The sequence below is a fragment of the Thalia democratica genome, chromosome 4 (genome assembly GCF_965202585.1).
Source record: "Thalia democratica chromosome 4, ktThaDemo2.hap1.1, whole genome shotgun sequence".
NCBI classification, from domain to species: Eukaryota; Metazoa; Chordata; class Thaliacea; order Salpida; family Salpidae; genus Thalia; species Thalia democratica.
In genome coordinates, this window is record NC_139168.1 from 14,300,877 (window position 1) to 14,321,017 (window position 20,141).

General features: G+C 25.5%; 1 protein-coding gene across 1 annotated transcript; it reads left to right on the forward strand.

Moving 5' to 3' along the window:
• The first annotated feature begins 5,657 nt into the window (after window positions 1-5,657).
• Window positions 5,658-14,189, forward strand: LOC145834360 (solute carrier family 60 member 1-like). Its single transcript, XM_082941774.1, has 9 exons — window positions 5,658-5,771; window positions 6,383-6,525; window positions 7,534-7,673; window positions 8,993-9,151; window positions 9,699-9,900; window positions 10,262-10,473; window positions 11,888-12,071; window positions 12,851-13,045; window positions 13,998-14,189. Exons 1-9 carry the CDS (start codon window positions 5,700-5,702, stop codon window positions 14,044-14,046), a joined length of 1,356 nt encoding a protein of 451 aa, XP_082797900.1. The 5' UTR covers window positions 5,658-5,699; the 3' UTR covers window positions 14,047-14,189.
• Window positions 14,190-20,141: the final 5,952 nt, after the last annotated feature.

Genomic DNA, 20,141 nt, shown 5'->3' on the forward strand with positions numbered 1-20,141 from the left:
ATTTTTGCTCGCAATTTGTACTTACTACTAAATGAAATAAGGCTGAAAAGTAGTTTTACTTTTTTTAAGTAATAAAAACGGAACAGGCAACCATTTATTATTTATGTTTTATATGTATAACATGTTTATTATTTGAAGATAGATCAGTCATCTTCAAGCTAATGGAACATGTGCTCACTAGATTGCGAAAAACTATCTGTGGAAGATGTGATTTAGTGAGACACTTATAATTGCCTTAATTAATACTTTTCTTTAAAATTGTTATACTATGCTAATTTTACAGAAAATTTCTATAATTGTAAGTTGAAGCCTATAAATATTTTATATCAGTTAAGTATCTGTTCAATGAACCTTTTTTCTTATCGTTACAACAACACTTTTATTTATTTTTTTGATATATGTTAATTAAACATCACCACCATATCTACTATATCCCAGTATTTTAGAATTTTAATATATAATTATTTTGTTATTCTTTATTATGTATTTACTACTAAGTTTTGAAAATTATTCGTTGACAACTGTTAAGTTCGATTAAGGTAATAATAAAATAAATAAGGTATATCTTAATTTACTTAAATAAAATATAACTTTATAAATCTTGTACAATAACGTTTGTGTCTTGGGATCTGAGCACTTAATGCTGATATTGTTTATTTAAAACCTAGTTGCCAAATTTTTGTTACATGAATATTATTCCATAGAACATAACTACTTCTTTCTGTTAAACAAAATCAAAACTGAAACTTAAGTTAAAATCAAACATAACATAAATAAAGTCTAAAATTGTTTGTTTGATGTTTATAACTAGACATGGCTATTTGAATGTTGTTATATCACAGAGTTGTAAGTTTTTAAAGTACTGAAGCCAGTATGATAGACCAAAATATAGTCTGAGATACATAAAATTAGCCCAAATTACCAAAATAATATTAATAAATTAGTTAACACACACTTAATAAAAGCGTTTTAAATAAAAAATATAGCTTCAGATTAAGAAAAATATTAAAACTACTCTTAAACTTTTTGGAAACAAAAAATAAAAAATCTGTGTCAGCCTTAGTTTTTTAAAAAAGTTTATAGTAATGTTAGTTTTTAAAAATCTTAAACTAGCCATAGATTTCAAAAATTTTAAACTAGCTTAAAACATATTACTGATTAGTCAGAGTGTGTGACAATCTTATTAGTTAAAACAACTATATGCTTTTATAGGATTCCAATCAAAAATACTTGTATAAAAAACTGCAAATCAATACTTCCCAATTGAAAAGTTTGCTTTAATTTTAAGTTTAATTTGTTAGTTATACTTTCGTGAGAAAATTTTGTTAAGCAAACTTATTATAGATTAATAGTTTTTAGTTAGTTTTAGTTTATATATCTCACTGTAACTATTTTAAACCTGTCAGTCCTTGGAAAATTTTTTTATAATCTTAGCTTAGTTTGATAAAAGAAGTAAATTGAAAAATCTTAAATGGAATAAATAAGAGTTATTTAGTTACAAAATACGTTAAAAAACAATAAAAATGAAATTTATACAACTAAAGTATAATTAATTTTAACTTACGTCAAAGTTTCTATACTTTGAAGCAAAATATCTTGTTTTAGAAAATATAATTGACTAATTTATATACGATAATAATAAAGATATAAAAAATATACATAGTATGATGATTTAAAATGATCTTTTAAAGGAAAATATAGACTGTAAAATTCAAAAATAGCCAAAATTTAAAGAACAATGTTTAAACTAACCTAAATATTAAAACGCATATCATAATTTGCATAATTTATTTCAATTAGAGATTAGAGGTGTGCTCAAACATCAATAAAGTATGATTGTTAACAAATCAAAAAAGTACTAATACTAATATGGTATATCATAAAAAATTTTAATTATGTACTAAATTAATAACAAAAAACAAATCAAAATGCTAGTTGTTAGAGATAGTTAATAAAAAGAATTAAAAATGTTGAAATACTTCAAAAAATAATACTTTTTTTATTTCAAAATAAACTAAAATTAGAAAGTTAAAATTAGTTTTATATTTCACATGACATAAAATTATGATTTTTTTTTAGAACTCTACTTTAATATAATACAAAACAGTTTTTTAATCAAAATTCAGGAAAATTTGGAATAAATAAAATTACATTTTTTAAATGTTTTAGTATAAATCATAAACAGTTATGGTATCCATTGAATTCAAAAACATAAGTTATAAATTATAAGTTGAAACAGAGATTCACTACTAAATGGTCACATGAGTAATATGGTCAAATAGAACCTTAACAACAGAGCTGTTTTCAACTTAATTATTGAACTTTATCAGTTGAGATAATTATACGAAGTTAAAAATGTTCAATACTTTTGTAAACCAAAAAAAATTCGTGTTTTCAAAAATATTTTTCATGCACAGTGTGCATTGCACTTTAGTGTACACAGGTGAACACCGTTAAGACTACTGCAACAGATCAACTTTATAAACTTTGTTAAGAATGCTAGTTAAAAAAAACACTAAACCTATCAAGTTCTTCAGTGAATTAAAATAATGAGCCTCCAAATTTAATGGTTTAAGATTTAATAAAAGATAAACTAAAACTTTTACGATCATATTTAAATTACTGGAGCTTAAGCTAAAGGTACTTTTTATTATATGCTTTATACGAATAAAGATTAAAAAAAAAACTGTTTACCCCTATGCTTAAATTGATAGAACATGAATAAAAAGCAAGAAGCACAAAATAATTTAGTAGTCTGAACAGTTTTAAGTAATCCTAGATTAATTCAAAATTTAAAATTTAAAGTAAATATAACAAAACTAATACCCCTTGGAAACTAAATTGTTATTTGTAACATGAGTTCGATCTATTTTATCATCTCGTATAATAAAATAAAACAAAAACAATATAAATGTATATAAGAGCTTCAATTTTTTTCGTGAAGTTATTAGATAAATGTTTGAACTAAAATTTGTAAAAAAAAATAAAATACTTGACACTGTCTAACAATTTTAAAAATATTACTCATGTTGTTTTATGTTCAAATAATGATAATTTTAATAAAAAGTGCATGGGTTATGTCTTACATAAAAAAATTTTTTTAAATAAAAACGTGGACCATTTAAAATATTTATAAATAAGTGTATTAATTGAAGTTTTTTTTTTGCTTCAGTGACCGTTAAAAAATAGAAAGTCTTTAAAATTTACAATCGGGCATATGTTATTAAAATATTGAAAATTCGAAAAAAAAACAGCTACCCACGAGAACACAGCAAAGTAAGAATATTAAGAATTAATGATTAAAACTATAATTTATGACTAAAACATCCATATGAGTAAAAATTCTAAAAAATATTTTTTTCTAAGGGTCCCCACTCCAAAATTCAAATCCCAATCCAATGGACTTTTTATTCAAAATAAAAGAAAAGGAGTGTTCTCTAAATTAAGAAGAAAATCTTAGTTAGCTTTAAAGCTAACGAAAACAATTGGATCTTAAGTTCGACTTTGGACATTTTTTAAAAATTGCAAAAATTGCTAATTGAACCAAGTTAATGCTCGTTTAAGGATAAGGGTAGAAACAAATGTTGTTAATGTTTTTCTGTATTACCAGCTTACCTCATTTGCATAAGTTTGCATAATGTTATGAATGAAGACACTTCCTAAACTTGCAACTGCAGTCGACCCCATGCTCTTTGGTATAAAAGTACTTTTATCAAAAGTCAGCTGTGATAAAAAGTACCTAAGCTCAAACCAAAATGCATCTTGAAATGCTCAACAACATAGTAATAATATTTATATTTGTGAAATATTTATATTATTTTACCATATGTATATATATTAGTACATACAATAAAACTGGAGTTTTTTTCAAATAATAGTGACAATAAACACAATAAAATTTAACCTGTTTAAATTTAGAGTTGTGAGAAACAACTTAATTAGTTTGAGCAAATGATCTAAGTTTTTAATAGACTGTTCCTAATTAGGCAAATAGTTTTGAACTTAGTTTGTTAGTCTTATGTTATAAACAGTATGTTGATTACAAAATATTTCATTTTAAAAATGAAATATTCTATTTGTCACATTTTGGTCTTTATGGTCATTATTAGCAGTAATGGGTGCTTACCATATTTTTCAACTTAAATTTATTAGTTGATTAAATCGTTTTTTAAATGTCATACATAACTTATTTTCAAGTTTTCAAGTTTATTAATATAAAGTTTGAAATAGCTCATAATAATATTTCTAACAAATTGGTTGTATCTCAATTACTAAACTCTCTTTCTCCACACCAATCCATTGGTCGTAGTTGTAAGCGTTTACATTTCAAAAAATTACTGTTATTGTTTATATAATAGCTTTTTGTTTTAATTTTATTAAGATTACAGTTTTAGTATATATACTCTAATATAAGTTTGTTTTTGGGAACTATTGTAAACTTCATGTCTATCAATTGTTTTAAACTGGCCTTATTTGGTTTCTATTGAATGTTTTAGTATAAATAATTAATTGTTCAAAATACTTTGTCTTGAAATATTATTATTTAATCTGTATGGCAGTTTTTTTTTGATGCTTATTAATATAAATTTATTAAGTTGCTTTTTTTCAACAATGTACTAAATAAATGGAACTCATGAAATCTTAATTACAATAAAAATCTTAGTTTTATTTAGTTAATCATACCTAAGGATCTTCATTTTAATAAAAAAAACATTAGTTAATTTCATGTATAAACACTACAAAACTTTTTAAAAATATGATACTTTATTTTTAAAACTTTATGTGATTGAAAAATATAAACAAGTAGTTTATAGTAATTAGTATTATGAAAAGTTAGTACTAAGTTTATAGACAAACAATTTAAAATCTAAGCCAATTACATAATTAAACATGTATTGATAAAACTAATAAGTTAAAATATTATTGTGATTTGGAGAGTTAAATTAGTCGACTTAAAGCTATAGGGGGGTAGGCCATGTTTTTACAAGTTGATCTTATTTTATAGAGTTTTTTGTAATCTTCAAGATACTATTAATTGTTTAAAAAAATTTGAATTATTTTTCCAGATATGACCAGTCAAAGTTAGGCCACATAATAGGCTCCCTATAAGAAGGGAAAAATAAAACAGCGAAAAAAAATGTTTTATTTAAAGTCTATCTCTTCCTACATTTTTCAAGCAATCCTCTCCAAACTTTCACAGTCTAATCTTTAAACAATAAAAAAAATGTTACTTTAGACTTAAAAAAAGCTGTTTTTTTAAATTTTTGTGATAAAATTTTTATTCTTTTTTAATTATTATAATTCATGAAGAACATTTTTTTCTTTTAATATAAGGTTTTTCCTGAAAATTTTAAGAAGATTCTTTGAAAAATGAAGGAGGTGATATATTTTTAGTGAATTTTAAAATTTCCAAAAAAATTGACCCAAAAAAGTTTGAGGTCTATACATTTGTATCGGAAACTTTAAAAAAAAAAGAAATATCTCAAAAGTTAAATGATGTTTTTGAAATCTAGAAAAAACTGGCTTGTAGTTTGTGCTTAAAGCTTTCATATAAAAACCAAACTTAATTTTTGTAAAGAAAAGTGTCTTACCCCCCTATGGCCTTAATTTTTCTCAAAATACTTTTGTTCAAGTTTTACCGTTTTTACAGATAAATTATCAAATATTTAAAGTTTTGTGTAAATTTTAGTATACAAAAAATGTGCAACAAAAGTGAGTCATCATTTAAACATTTCAAGACGTTTGCACTTTGTGCTGCCTTCTTTTGCTTGGTTAGTTTTGTTTCTATTTATCCTTAATGTATTTTTTACTATGTCAAGAAAAATGCAAGGCCAACATTTCTTATAGTGCGGTTTTAAACTTAATTAAAAAGTTGTATACTCTTTTTTTTGTAAGTAGTTATATCATAAAAATTAGATATTTTTAGTTAATGATATATTTACTGAACAATTAAACTATATATTAGTTAAAAATAAAGATATTATTTATGGGTTGTTATGTATAGTTTTTTGATGGGTTGCTTTAGTACCTTTTTTTATAAAACTTACTTTCCTTTAGTTTAAAAAGTAAACTACTTCAGTGCTGTCATGGTCAGAATTATTGTTTTTTACTGTCTAAAGTAAAAATGAAGAACTTAACAAAAACATTTTGTTTCTAAACGTTTTGAACAAAAAATATTAGTTTCACAAAAATAATTCCTAAACTACGCAGTCAAAAATGAGTTTGTTGCAAAATAGCAACAGATAATTTCTGATGAAAACAAACACACCTTATAACATAATGTAGAGAGTATTTTTATGTTTTAGATACCATTTCAATATCAAAACATATTCCAAGTTTATAATAACACAAAACTAGTTTTACATGTAAATAATTTTTTTAGGGTTTATCAATATCGTGTTTAGGGCCAACCCTGCCCACGCTAGCCATCAACCTTCAGTCAAGCATTGATGACTTGTCATTTATATTACCTGCCAGAGGTATTGGATACATGTGTGGTTCCCTTGCTAGTGGTTTTCTTTATGAGTTTGTTGATTTTTAGTATTTTTTTTAATTGTTTTCAAGTATCATGCTTATAAAGACACAAAAATTGTAGCATAATTAAAAACTAAAACTTCATACTTTTCATACTTAGAATTTAAATAAAATGAAATTTTATTATTATAAATTGTTATAAGCAGTTTTTTATAATGTTTTATATCATTTAAGGCCATAGGGGGGGTAGAAGCCATTTTTTGACCTAAAATAACATATAGACTTATATTATAGTAAATTTCATAATCTTTCAGATGTTTTTTTTAGATTTTAAAAATATTAAGTAACTTTTTTTTTATGACCGGTTATATAAAGGGTTGTCTTTATAAAGGGTATATAAAGGGTAACTTTAAAGCCGTTTTTCTCGAGTTTTTAAAAACGGGCTTTAAAATCTATCTTTTCCTTCATTTTTCAAGCAATCTTCTTCAAATTTTCAGGAAGTGTTCCTTACATTATGAGAAAAAAACGTTATTTGTGAATTTTAATAATTTAAAAAAATAAAAATTTTATGACAAAAAAAAAAAAAGTGATTTTTTATCAAAAAATTTTTTTTTTTCAAAAAAAAGGTATTTTTACTTGAAATTTTTTAAAGTCACAAATAACATTTTTTTGTTATTGTATAAAGAATAGACTGTGAAAGTTTGAAGAAGCTTGCTTAAAAAATGAAGGAGGAGATAGATTTTGAATGCATTAGTCTTTTTTCGCTGTTTAGTTTTTCCTTTTCATAAGGAACCTGTTATGCAGCCCGACTTTGGCTGGTCATATCTCAAAAACTAATTCGAATTTTTAAAAACGGTAAAAAGCAACTTGAAGCTTAGTAGAAACTCTATAAAATAAGATCAACTTGTAAAAAACATGGCCTACCCTCCCCCCTATGGCCTTAACAAAAACCTTAAAACAACATACTTTTTAGTTCTTAGACTTTATTTTTATTGAAATTAAAATGAAAACATATTATCAATGCATAGTGTCTTTAACTTTTTCAAAATATCTTTATAGGAGAATGGACAAGTCTCTACTGCTGTTTTGCTCATTACTAATGACTGCACTTGGCAATGTGTTGATTCCATTTTTGTATTCAACTTTGCTTGCAATTGTGTTTTCTACTATTGGATTTTCTATGGGAGTGTTGGATACAGGTTTTCTTAAATATAAGTAGCTTTTATAAATTTAGAAATAGTTTTTTATTACACAACTTGTTAAAAATGGTTTTAACTTATTTTAACTTTGTTTAACTACAAATTAATTGTTTTTTTGTGTTTGCTTCTGTCATTTTAAAATTTATTAGTTGTTTTGTAAACTATACTTTAAAAATAAATTGTTGAAACATTAACTGTTTTATTTTGTTCATTTTTATGTCTTATTAAGGGTTGCCACAAAATCTGGAATTTGAGAAATTTTTAAAATCAACTAACTAAGAGAAAAATCACTAAAAAACCTTGAATTTTAATCAATTTTAACATGTTAGTTAAAAAAATTTTGATTTGACACAAAAAGTCTATAATATAAAAAAAGATTTGTCCTCATCAAAAATTTTTTTATTAAAAAACACATCTAAAGTAGTTTTACAGTATCTTTTCAAGGTTGTTAGACTACTTAAACAGTTTTTAACCTTAAAGTTAATTAACTAAAAATAGACCTAAAAATGGGTATTTTCAAAAACCTGGAATAAATTTATCATGACCAGAAGCAACACTGTTAATTTTTGTTGAATAGCAATTTGTTTATTTGAATCTTGATTATAGCTTATAAACATGTTAATAAAATAAATAAGGCTTTCAAATAAATTCGTACTTAATAATAACACCTTGCTTCGTAAATATTTGTTTCATAATAATTTTGAGATAATTTATTTTCATTAGCTATGAAAATTGAATTTTTCAAATTATAATCTTATAACAGATTTTATAAAATTAATAAACATTATTTATAACAACTTAAAGTTAATTTATGTAGTTTAAACTTATATATTTCAATTTACCCAGAAAATTTTCTATTGAGAATTTATTTAATGTATTGTATCTTAAATAGTATATTTTGAAGTGAAATTGAACATTTTTAGATAAATTATTATTTAATTAAGATTGTATTAAATAAAACACAAAGGTGTTTATGTTTTTAGAACATAAGCATGTTTAATTTGGTTGTTTGTTATTTTTAGTATTTATTTTTCAAAAACTGAAGAAATCTTTAACCATTTTAACTACCTAAAACTGAATAAGTGATATTAAATTTAAAAACTATTATCTAAAAAATGTACCAAATCGCACTAATTTTTATAGCTTTTAAATCAATGAATAGTTTTAAACAAGTGTATATTTTTTTTTTGAATAAAATACTGTTTCTTGTCTAAAGAAGTACAGCACAGTAGTTAAAGACATCAGATTTAAAAAAGAAACAATAGGAAAATTTTTGAAGGTAAGGAAAATGAATAATAACTACTTTTGTTTTTGTTTAGGAGGAAATGTGTTTATATTGGAGATGTGGAAAGACAAATCTCCACCATACATGCAATTAGTTCACTTCATGTTCGCATTTGGTGCCTGTATAACCCCTTTGTTTGCTGAACCTTTCATTAAATCCACGCCTGTTGCCAACAACTATACTGCAGTTGAAAGTTTGTTGTTTAATGATATATTATTTATAGCAATCTGTGGATTTAAATTCTGTTAAAAACTCTGTTACACTTGAAGCTTTGTTGTTGATAAGTGTTAGGTTTTTAACTCAATTTTGATAATTTTGATGGTGTTGGTCATGAATGATTTGTTAAGTTTTTGTTTCTTACATCAATGTAATAGTTTTGTGTTATATTTTTGTTTGTTTATTGTAATGAAAATTTATCAACTATTTGACTTATAAAAACTATACAATCCTTGGAAAAGAATTACAAATTTTTGGATAGTAAATAAAAAAGTGTTTATATTTAATGCTAGATATTATGTAATTATTTTTTATATTTGGTTTGTGAAGCATTATATCTTTAATGTATTTTTGGTCCCGTTTTGAATTTTTTCTTGATTTTGTATGAATTCATACTTGATTATTTCAAAAAAATAAATCTTGAAAGTATATATCTTGAACTTTTACAATTCCCAGTTGTAAGATTTGTTACTTTTTGTTAAACTAATAACAAATAAAATTATTTAGTTTCATTCAATCTGCAGATTCAACTTCAGTTGAAGAAGAAGATTCAGATTTCCCAGAAGTAGCATGGGCTTACTTCATTTGCGCATTTTCAACACTGTTTGTATCACTTTGTTTTCTATACATTTATGTTGAAACAAAAGTTAATGAACCCTTGACTGATGTTAAAAAAGAAAAATCAGAAGTTGGCCAAGATGGTAAAAAAGAAAACAAAATGTTCAGGTTGGTTAAGATTTTTCTTATTGATAGTTTTTTAGTTCGAAGCATTTCATTTTTTTAACGTTTCGAATTTTTTAATTTTTTAATTCTACAATATAATATATAAAAAATTTTCTATCACAGAATCACCATCTTATTGCTTTCACACTGTTCTTCTTGTCTATAGTATTAATTATTATGTAGAATGATTTATTTAAAAATTTTTTACCACAGAATCACAATTCTAGTGTTCCTGTTCACAATATTCTTCTTGTAAGTACAATGTAAAGTGCTCTTCATTATAAAAATAGAAATTCACAGAATAATGACACCAATTTTATTGTTCACACTTTTTTTTTGTATAAATCACAAACATTAACCACAGAGTCACAATACTAGTGCTCCTGTTCACACTCTTCTTCGTGTACGTGGGCATGGAAGTGGCCTTCGGTACATTCCTGTACACCATGGTGACCACAACTACAAATTCGCCCATGGACAAATACCAGGGCACGTTACTGAACACGGTGTTCTGGGCCAACCTGGCTCTGGGAAGGCTGCTGGCCATACCCCTGTCCGTGAAACTGTCGCCTAAAAGTTGGTTTTATATACAATAAAGGGGTGGGCTGCTTATTAAATTGTTTTTTTATTGTTCGGACAGAATTGGGCTTAATATTATGATGATGACTAATTTACAGTAATTAAAAGGCTCAGTTGTAATGTGAGTTTTGTAAACCAATAAAGTAAAACTCACTATACTGCTGTCCGTAAACTGTCGCTGAAAGTTATCAGTTTTTCTTGATGTAATTTATAAAAGGAATGATTAATAATTAAATTTCAGAGTTGTCATAAAGCCTGGAAAAAGCTGATATTTTGAGAAATTTTGAAAAAACCTGGAATTTTGAACTAAAATCACTAAAAACCCTGAAATTTGTACAAAAATTGCTAAAAAACCAGGAATGTCAAACAATTTTTACATGTTAACCTGTAAAAATTCAATTTGACTCAAAAACGCTACCAAATAGACGAAAAAAGTTGAAATGATCGAAAAAAAATTGTTAAAAAACACGTTTAAAGAAGCTTTAAGATATCTTTTAAATATCGTTATACTATTTAACACAGTTTTTAAGCTTAAACTGAGCTTTAAACTATAAATAGACTTTAAAACGTCTAGTTTTAAAAACCTGGAAGAAATTTTGATAACCTGGAGAAAATTTGTCAAAAACATTTGGCAACCCTGTTCGTTGCAGTTGCAAGTTTTACATCATTGCTAAACGTAGTGTTGATGGTGAGTTACAATTAACTTACTTGTGAAGGCTCAGTTTTAATATGTGCGTTTTAGATTGAACTACTACTAAAATAAACAAAAATAAACTAAAGCTTAAATTTGCATGCTTTTTAGTTTTTCCCATAATATGTTTTTAGGGTTATAAGACATAAAATAGAACTAGGTTTTAGTGAAAGTGAACTAGGCTATTGAACAAAATTTTCTCCCGCAAAAATATCTAAATACATAACTTTAATTTGTATTACTTTGGTTGTATCACTTTTTGTAACACTGCAAATTGGTAAAGTGTTCATAAAACTTTTGAAAGAAAAATTTCTCAAACTAAACTTTTTTTTTTAATGATTGTTTTAAAACAAGAAATTTTTCCTTTTTCTTTAATAGAGTTTTTTATTTTTGTTTTAAAGTTTACCCATCTCCTGAAATAGTATTAAGTAAAATAAAAATCATTTACTTTATTTTAATCTATAAAATGTTTAAATATATCAAAATGTGATTCAGTTATTTCTGTTCTGAAAACTTAACTATGAGTTCATATCTACACTTGCTAACAAACTTTGTTTTTTCTTTAAAAGTATAGAATTTAATAAAACAGTTGTAGTTAAATGTATATCAAAACTTGTATCTGACTTAACTGTTTTTATAATATCCTTGTTCATATTATACTACCATTCAATAAATGTAGATACTTAATAAACTTGAAACGACACATTATTTTACTAACAGACATGATGTACACAAACTTGCTTCTGGCGACGATTTCATCCACGTGCATGTTGTTTTACCCGCGCTTTGCAGGGAATTACCTCGGCTTGATATGGGTGATAGTGGCCGTTTACGGTCTTGGAATTGCCAGCGTGTTTCCTACAGGGATCTCGTGGGGCGACCAGTACATTGATGTTAACGGAAGGTGAGATGATTTTAAATAAACTTACAAAATATATATAGTTTGCTTTGTAAGCATTTAAATTAATGAAAGTGTGTCATAGTATGTAAAAATTATGCCAAAGACAAAATAAATATGCAAAATTTTTCTTAATTTTTTAAAGGTAAGCAAACAAAAATGATTTTAAAACTCTTTTACACCTGATAACCATCAGCTAAATAAAACACATTATATTTAATTTAAAGTAAATCTTTTTACCTCATTGATATTAAAGGAAGGTAAGTCTTGAATAAGTTTCTAAGAAAGTTTTACCAAGGTTGCTTTTTAAAGTATTTAGGTTAATAAAAACGTTTCAGAGCATGTAAAAAACTATCCGAAAGACAATTTTAAAATTCGAAAGTTTCCTACATATATATTTTAGAAAGTAAACACTTATTTAATCAGTTAACCTTCAACTTAATTAATATCATTGAACTAGTAGTAAAACAAAAGCTTTTTACCTCACTTATTCAATGTTATCTTTGTGGTACAAAAATTAAATTTAGATTAGCAATCAATTTGTTATATTAAGCTGTTCATAACTCACTTTTAAACCAAACAGCTCCATTTTCTGTGATTAACAAATTTATTCATATCAGTAAAACAAGTTTCAAAAAAATTTATGTTTTAAAACTCAATGAAGAATACAGCAAACATTTTTTATGTTTTAAAATTTAATGAAGAATACAGCAAACAAATCTTCGGTTTAAAAATTATACATAACAATTATTACGTCACAAATAAAAACAATTATTACGTCACAGTGCGGCGGCGGTGCTGGTGGTGGGAGGCAGCGTCGGCGAGATGATCGTACCTCTGGTGGTGGGTTTCTTTATAGGGGAAAACCCCATGATGCTTATTTACACAAACGAGGCGTTGGTGGTTGCCATGGCGATCGTGTTCGTCACACTTCACTGCGTTGGCGGGAAACACGGAAAGAAGAAATCGAAAGATGAAGTGTGAGTTTTTTACTTGTTTTCCTTGAAATTATCAGTGTTTTGTGATTATACAGTTTATTACTTTTTACATTTTCAATCTGTGACTGTTTAAATTGATTAAAATGCTCTTGCAATGATTTTCTCAAACATCTAATGAGTTAAAATTTATAAAATTTTGCTTACCTTGATTTTTTTTTAATATCTAAATCAATGAATTTTTGTGACGCAAATGTTTAAATTTCAAAAAATAATTTTTACAATTAATAAACTTTTTCACTGACACATGTACTTTTATGAAGATTTAAAAATAAATAATACAAACAGTGTTTATTGCTCTGTTTAGCTTATTACTTTTCTCCTGAAAAGTTTGATAATGTTGAAAGTAAAAAGTTTACCAGTTTTAACAGTTACCTTCATTTTGATTATTAAACACTATTAATACAGAAAACTTTATTTATTTATTTTTTTTTTAATTAACTGTTTTTATTATTTTTGTAGTAAAAATTTATATAAACAGTTAAACATAAAAAGCTAGATGTAATGCTGTTTTTAGTAAAAATAAAAGCAAGTAAATTCAAAGATGAAAAAAGGTTTTGTTTTATTTAAGCATTCTTATAAAATGGTTTGTATTTTTCTGACCTTATTTTTATAATAATGTTTTTAGTCAAACGTTTAAATTTATACATTGAAAAAAAAACGTATATTTTATTTATTATAATATTGTTTTTGTGAAATTGTTTTTATAGAATGATGGTATTGAGCTTTTTTGACTAACATTACTTCTATATCTAATCCACAATGAACTTAAAATGTTATATCAATTTATATTTCTCTATTTTATATTGCGTTATTTCAGAAAATTATATGAAGCACAGTTTGTTTTAATTTAAAATATACTATGTATTTAATTTCAAAAATAGTTTTTAACAAACATTTTCTTGTTTGCTTCTTTAAAACATAAATAAATTAACAGGAAGGAGGGTAAAAATTTAGAAGAACTGACTGAATTGACTAAAGCATAAACAAGACATGCCAATTAGCTGCCTTAGTTTAATACAAAAAATCAGTTTTAGATCTTGTTATTTTAATTTTTAATGTTTTTAACTTTTTTAAGTCATATGAATATTTTGATTTCATACGAACTTAGTTTCTAGTGCATTGTACGTTGCCTTGTAGAAATATAGTATTGTGAAATAATAAATTGCCATAATATGTTAGAAGTTATTTTTTAAGCTTACTTTTAATGTTTTTATGTCACTTAAAACTTTTTTGATAGTTTTTGAATTGGTAATATGGTAGTTTTTTTTATGTGTTTTGTAGTTTTAGTACAAAATTAGTGACCAAATTTTTAAATAAACTTATTGCAATATTTGCCTTACTTTTTTTTATTATTTATTTATAGCTTTAAAATTATTATGAATTGTTACCTCTAATATATTAGTTTATTTTTTCTAAATTATGCAATTTCAAAATTTAGTTTTTTATTCAATTTTTTATTACCTTGTTTTTATATACAAGTTTCGAATTTAGTACGGGACTTTTAAAGCAAATTTTTGTATTTTACTCGTTGAATTATTTTTACGCAATATATTTTAAACTTCATTGTGACTTTTTATAACTTCACCATATTCAATAGTTCAGTATGATTATTGTGGTGTTATTAAGCTATTTTATTTGTTGTTACTCATTTAATGCAAAAATAACCTAGTATTTTAATTCTTTCAAGTTCAATTAATTAGTAAACTTGTTGGTTGTGAATAGTATAACTGTTTTCAAACGCTACAGCTGAGTGTTTTAAAAACACTTAAAAGCATTATAAAACAGGTGTTTATTTTCAAGTGCTTAATAATTCAAATGAGTTTGATTTGATTTTACTTGATTTTTATCACTGTTTATTTTATCGTGTTAGTGTTGGTTTTTAATATTTTTTTTTATTCTAAAATATCATTTTTTACAAATAAAATAGAAGTTGAATTGGATAAAGATATTTGACTTATTTTATACTTTACTTGGTACTAATGTAGTAAACGTTTCAAAGTTGATTTTAAGGTTGTTTTTAAAGTATACCGACCTTAAATGTATTTTGGTAACAGTAATGTGGACAATATATTATTCAACTAGTACTTAATAAAGTACTATTAGTTTTAAAAATTTCAATAGCTTTAACCAGTTTCCAAATTACCAAAATACATGTAACAGTTTAAGTTTTCTTCAGATTTTTTGAAGATTTTCAGACTTAATATTGGCTAAAACATTTTATAACAAAAAAACTTTACTACAAGGATTAGGTATTTGATAAGGTGTTTTACGAGCCATACTTGTTAAGAAATAACTTGCAGTCCGCATAGTGTATAAGACATATGTTACGAAAAAAAAAAATTCATCTGCTTTGCACAGTTTCTTTTTAGTATAAAATTACTTCTAAAAGTACTTGGCGAACTTTAGGTTTCAGCTTGGCGACCCGTACGTTGCCAACTCTAATCTTACTTAAACTTTTTTCATACGAAATAATCTTAACTACAGTACTGTTGGCAATAACAGTGCAACAAGTTATAAAAACTACTTCTTGTAACATGCTACTAGTATTCAAAATTGTATCATAAACTATTTTCAAATAAAGCTATTCTGTGATATTTGACAAAGTGTGTGTTGAAAGTTTTTAAGTAAAGCATCTAAACCTCATCAACAAAATCTTTAAAACAGGGTCTCCCAAACTTTTTTAAAAGACCCCTTTACAGAAAAAAAAAACTATGACCCCCACCGACAAGATTTCTCAAAAAACCACCCTTAAATACTCCTAGATCTTTTTTGTTTTTGCTTTTCACTATCCACTCCGGAATATCTAAGTTTTAGATAATTTCCTCACTGCTTCCCTTTGCTACTTATGGCTCCCAAGGAGTTCATATGCCTCACTTTAGGAATTCATGGTTTAAAAGCTGAGTCATGTTTTGAAAAATACAAATTTGCTTAACGATCTAACACTCACAAAACTTTGTCACCGGAATCAAAGTACAACGTACAGCTTTGTATGATTTAGAAAATCCTAATGTGAACAAGTCAATATCGTTCTAATCAGTCACTAAGCAATTTACTTAAATATGTTATGAAATATCCGTTTTTTTTTCAATTGTTTCTATTCATGTCTTTTAATTTGTAATCTTTTGTTTTAAACACTAAATAAGAATATCATGACTTGTAAGAATAAAAAACAATTATACATCTCTTTGAAATGAAATATCAAGTTAGTTCACAAAGGGTTTTTCAAGAAATAGACCTATGGTGTTCACTACAAAACAGTTTTTTTTTTTCTGTACTTCAAATTAACTAATCGTTCTTCATCAGTTGCAACATAGCACAAAAAAATTAAACTTAAACTCTGTGTTCACAAAAATTAATAGAAATTTTTATCCATAGCTACTTTTAAGAACGCCAAATTTTGGCAAATGTTTTATTGTCGAATCGTTTTAGAATTTGTAATTTTCGCGTACTACGTTTAATATCCACCTAGTTTAGAAAATTAACGGAACTAATAGCTACACAGAAAAACAAATCAAATCAATTTAAAATCAAAGAATAAACAAGAGTATAAGCAACTCAGCACCAGTGAAACCATTAAATTTACTTATTTTCAAAAAAACAGTACAAAAATATTTATAAAAAAGCAGCTAATAAAAATAAAAAATATTTATAGTTTACCCGAATGCCAGTTATTTTATAAGTGCTAAGCTAATATATAACAATTAGTTTTTTCGCAATCTTAATATTGAAATTAATTTTATACCTTCAAAACATAAAAGACATCATGAGAAGACAACAATTATCAAAATTAAGAAAACCAAAAAAACATTAATTGGTGCTTTAACCCTCGTTTCACTTGAAAGTAAGCTGTTCCTCTTTAATATTTTCTGTTTCTATTTCATCAGTAGCTTCATTAGTAGCGGATTCTTATCCTCATTACTTTTTACCTTCTGATCATTTTTTTCTTTCTGCTTCGAACTTTGTTGGTTTGTTTTCATTGTAAAAGTAGGAATTTTCTGACGCACCACACTTGATCCAGAAGTTGTATAAGTGGTTTTCAGTTCTCCGGAACTCATCAGGTCTGCGGCTTCTTTTAGTTGAGGTTTCGGTCTAGGAGTGTATCCGGTGCTGTTTATAAAAGGTTCAACTACTCCAGTTGGTTCCCGATCTGGCCTACAATATTTTTAATAATTTTTTAAAAACGTGTCATAGAATGTTTTAAAAATATAAAGCTTTCGTCCTGACTGAAGACACTAATATTTAACTAACTTTAAAGTTTTTAGAAAATATGTTTTGCACTTTATCAGTATAAAACTAATATATCTATATAATATATGAACTATATAAAATTGTCTAGATACAACAAGATCCAACTAAATTTTTACCTTGCATGTATATGAGTGTATAGCCTACATCTGTAGTCATGTTCATTTTTGTCACGCATGTACTGATGTCCTATCTCAGGAACCAAGCACTTGACAGGGTGGCATTCATAAAGCAAGCAGTAAATAAACAGCATAATTTTTGAAACATTATACTCTGGTTTCCAGCCTTTGTAAAGCATGTCCAAACCAACTTTTCCACTTTCACTTATATTGCAGTGGTATATCTTCGTTTTGAACGTCACTGTTGGAACAACTTCAGGGTAAAACCGACTGAAAATAAACTCGATTTTGAAGACCCCTCCTTGGTATGGTGTGTCTTCAGGACCTTGGAGCGACACCTCCCAATGCGACAGGCTTCCGTCAATCAGATCGGCTGTGAAATACGATGGGGGGTTTCGACTGAGCTCACTAAATTCTCTGTGCAGTCTTTTAATACCGGGCGGCATGCCTCTCAAGTTGAGATCGAGGACTCGTTTATTCGTTACGTTGTTCTGATTTTCTTCTGGTGAAATGTTGTTTGCTGAAGACATTCTCGTCAAATTAAACGTTTTCTGTTCAAAGAAAAGTAATTTTTAAGATTTTTTTTTTTTAATTAGGCACCATAAAAGGTTCATTAAAATTCATCATCAGACTTTTTTTTTAGTTTAAAAATCTAGTCAAGTTTACTTAGTAAACTTATTATTATACAAGATTCGGTAACTTTATTAGTAATAAAACTTATAGTAGTAACCTTAGAACTTAAAGTGTAAGAAATAGTTTTTTCTTTATTTTAAGTACGTTATTTATATGAGCAGAACTCGTAAAAGTAGTTATGCAATATCTAATAAATTTTTATGCTAAACATTTTGATGACTCGAAAGTGAATATAACTTGTACTTAATGGTCGAACAATAAAAAGCAACTAATCAAAATCTTTGGCAAAGTTTATTCCTAAAATTTTCATTAAAACTTTTTCCAGAAATATTTAAAATTGAGAACTTCTTTAAGCTTAATTTCCTAAATTATTCTTTTAAATATAACTTTAGCACGTACGTACGAAAACATCATAAGTTGTACATTTCAATCAGTCTAAGTTCTTATCATTTTATTGTATAAATAAAAATTTCAATTGTTGATTTATCTAGTTTAACTTTACTTTTTTTTTAATTGTAGTTACAAATATATGTTTGGAGGCAAAGTAAACCTAGTAGTATGAAGTATATACACGTATTATAAAAATCATATTTTTACTATGTTGTAATGCACATAAATTTTCACAGGTTAGTTTTATTAATATTCAATAGACAACAAAACAACGTTAAAAGTTAAACTATATGCGTTAAAAATTGAAGCAAGTAAATATACTTCAGATATAAAAAAAGCTTTGTAGGTTAACAGTTTTAATCGGATTGTTTTCTTTAAATAACTATACTCCATTAAATCAGTCGAAAACTGTTTTCAAAACTGTATAAGCTACAAAACTAAGTATGTTGTTAGGTACCAAACTTAATTGTTAATACTGTTATATTTAATATAACAACTAGTGTATAAAAAGATCTTTATAAATTAAATTGTTCAAAATTATTATAAATTATTCAATTAAATGTTTAAATGAATTTAAATTATAAGGTATGGCCTACAATTAAATAAAAGTTGTATTGAATTAATCATTTTGGTTCATTAACTATTATATAATTTTTAATGAGTTTGTCTAGTTACAAAAACCAAAATTAGTTTTAATACTAGTTTAAAAAATAATGTATTGTACTTTCTACAAAAATAACTCTAACAATTATAAACGTTTAAAATATTCTTTCATAAATAGAATATAAGCTTAGCATTCTTTTTATATATTTAGATTTATACACATTACTAAAGTATACCTTTTTTTTAATTTTACTATTTTAAAAAAACTTTTAGTTTTATAGAGTGAACAAGTTAGTTTTTGCTAATGTTTTCATAAAAAATATGGCATGTTAAAACTAAGTAAATTTTTTTAAATTCGATCTTTTAAATGTTTTTTAAGTTAACTTAAATGCAGTTTTGATACTTTTTATGAGTTATAAAACACTGAAGATTATACAATATATAACTAATTTTAAAGCATAGTTAAATATTGATAACTAGAAGCTAATTATGTATAATAATAATTAGACATAATAGTTAGTTATGATAGTTGTAAAAAAAGAGAAGTTTTACAACATATTTCTACAAAAAAAAAAGCATAGAGTTTTTTCAAAAACTTAATAATATAATTTCCTCCCCTTTAAACCTTTTGTGAGCAAAATATAGTAATTAATTTATTTAAGAAAACATCAAATATTTTTTCACAAAAGTTTTAACTGTTTAATTTTTTTATCTACTATAAGTTAGTGATCTACCGGATCCACAAATAAAATCCAGATATTTTTCTGTGTATCTAGAAATGAGCGGAACTAAATAGTCTGAAATTCTTAAACAACACTTAAGTGTTATAATATAATACTTTTATTCATTTATCAACTAAAATATGGGTGGGCAACTTATATAGATGACGGGCAAGAACTACCAGAAAAACTTTTAGGATCCGTAACGTCGAAATGAAATTTAGAAAACCGGTCTTAATTTGATAATTAATACTATAAGTTATTTTTTATTTGAAATCTCAAATTTGTTTTCAAATATTCATTAACAAACACTCCTAAAAAATTGTTTTACTGTTCAAAACTTATTTGAGAATGCCAGAGCTCTAGTAA